Below are 911 nucleotides of genomic sequence, written 5' to 3' on the forward strand. Positions count from 1 at the left end.
TTGGCCTCCAGCTCCACCCCAACCTGCACCTGGTTGGGGGACACATGAGCTTGTGGGGACACAGGAACTTGGGGACACATCCAAGGGGACAAGCAGGGGACACTCACCTGCTCATTGGCTCGGTGGGGCTGGCATGAGCCCCCCCATACCCCACGTTGAGCGTCGACACCCACTTAGGGGCTGAAACAGAGACACAAGGAGGGAGTGAAGCACAGTCAGGACCCCCTGGGTGTCCCCAAGATGTCCCCAAGGTGTCCCCATACCTGTGTATTTGCCTGCCAGGGTAAGGATGGCTCCCTCCTCTCCGGGTCGGCGGTGGTACACCAGTTCTCCCCCCAGCACCAGGCGTGAGGTAACACTCTGCAGGAAATGTGCCACCAGGATCACTGTGGGGACACACAGCTCTCAGTGGGACACCCCCAGGGCACAGGGGACACGGGAGGGGTCACCCTGCTCACCAGAGCCACCCAGCAGGTCGGGGTTGCCCAGGGTCAGGGTGGCAGTGCAGTCGTCCCCTCGGTACTCCGTGTCGAACTGCCACGTCACAAACTTGGCCTGGTGGGTCTGGGGGGACAGTAGGGGGTGGCACTGTCAACTTTGGGGGGGTGGGGACACCCCCTGTCCTTCCCCAGCCACCCCCATGGGTGTCCTGACTGTCCCCACAGGTGCTCTGGTCACCTGGCTGTCCCCAGGGATGCTCTGGCTGCTCCTGTAGGTGACCAATCTGTCCCCAAGGGTGTCCAGTCAACTCCATGGGTGACCTGGCTGTCCCCTTGGGCCACCTGGCTGTCCTCACAGGTGCCCTGGCTGTCCCCAGAGGTGTCCTGGCTGTCCCCATGGCCCACCTGGCTGTCCCCACAGGTGCTCTGGCTGTCCCCATAGCCCACCTGGCTGTCCCCACAGGTGCCCTG

At 63.9% G+C, this 911-nt stretch overlaps 1 protein-coding gene across 1 annotated transcript in view; it reads right to left on the reverse strand.

The window, feature by feature from the left end:
* Positions 1-911, reverse strand: part of LOC103807967 (mitochondrial import receptor subunit TOM40B-like) — a 1,881-nt gene that overhangs the window by 292 nt on the left and 678 nt on the right. The window contains 5 exon segments of the mRNA XM_009080719.1: positions 2-29; positions 108-127; positions 130-180; positions 264-386; positions 459-564. Coding sequence (XP_009078967.1) covers positions 2-29; positions 108-127; positions 130-180; positions 264-386; positions 459-564 — 328 coding nt within the window.

The sequence above is a fragment of the Acanthisitta chloris genome, unplaced genomic scaffold (genome assembly GCF_000695815.1).
Source record: "Acanthisitta chloris isolate BGI_N310 unplaced genomic scaffold, ASM69581v1 scaffold15718, whole genome shotgun sequence".
Taxonomy (NCBI): Eukaryota; Metazoa; Chordata; class Aves; order Passeriformes; family Acanthisittidae; genus Acanthisitta; species Acanthisitta chloris.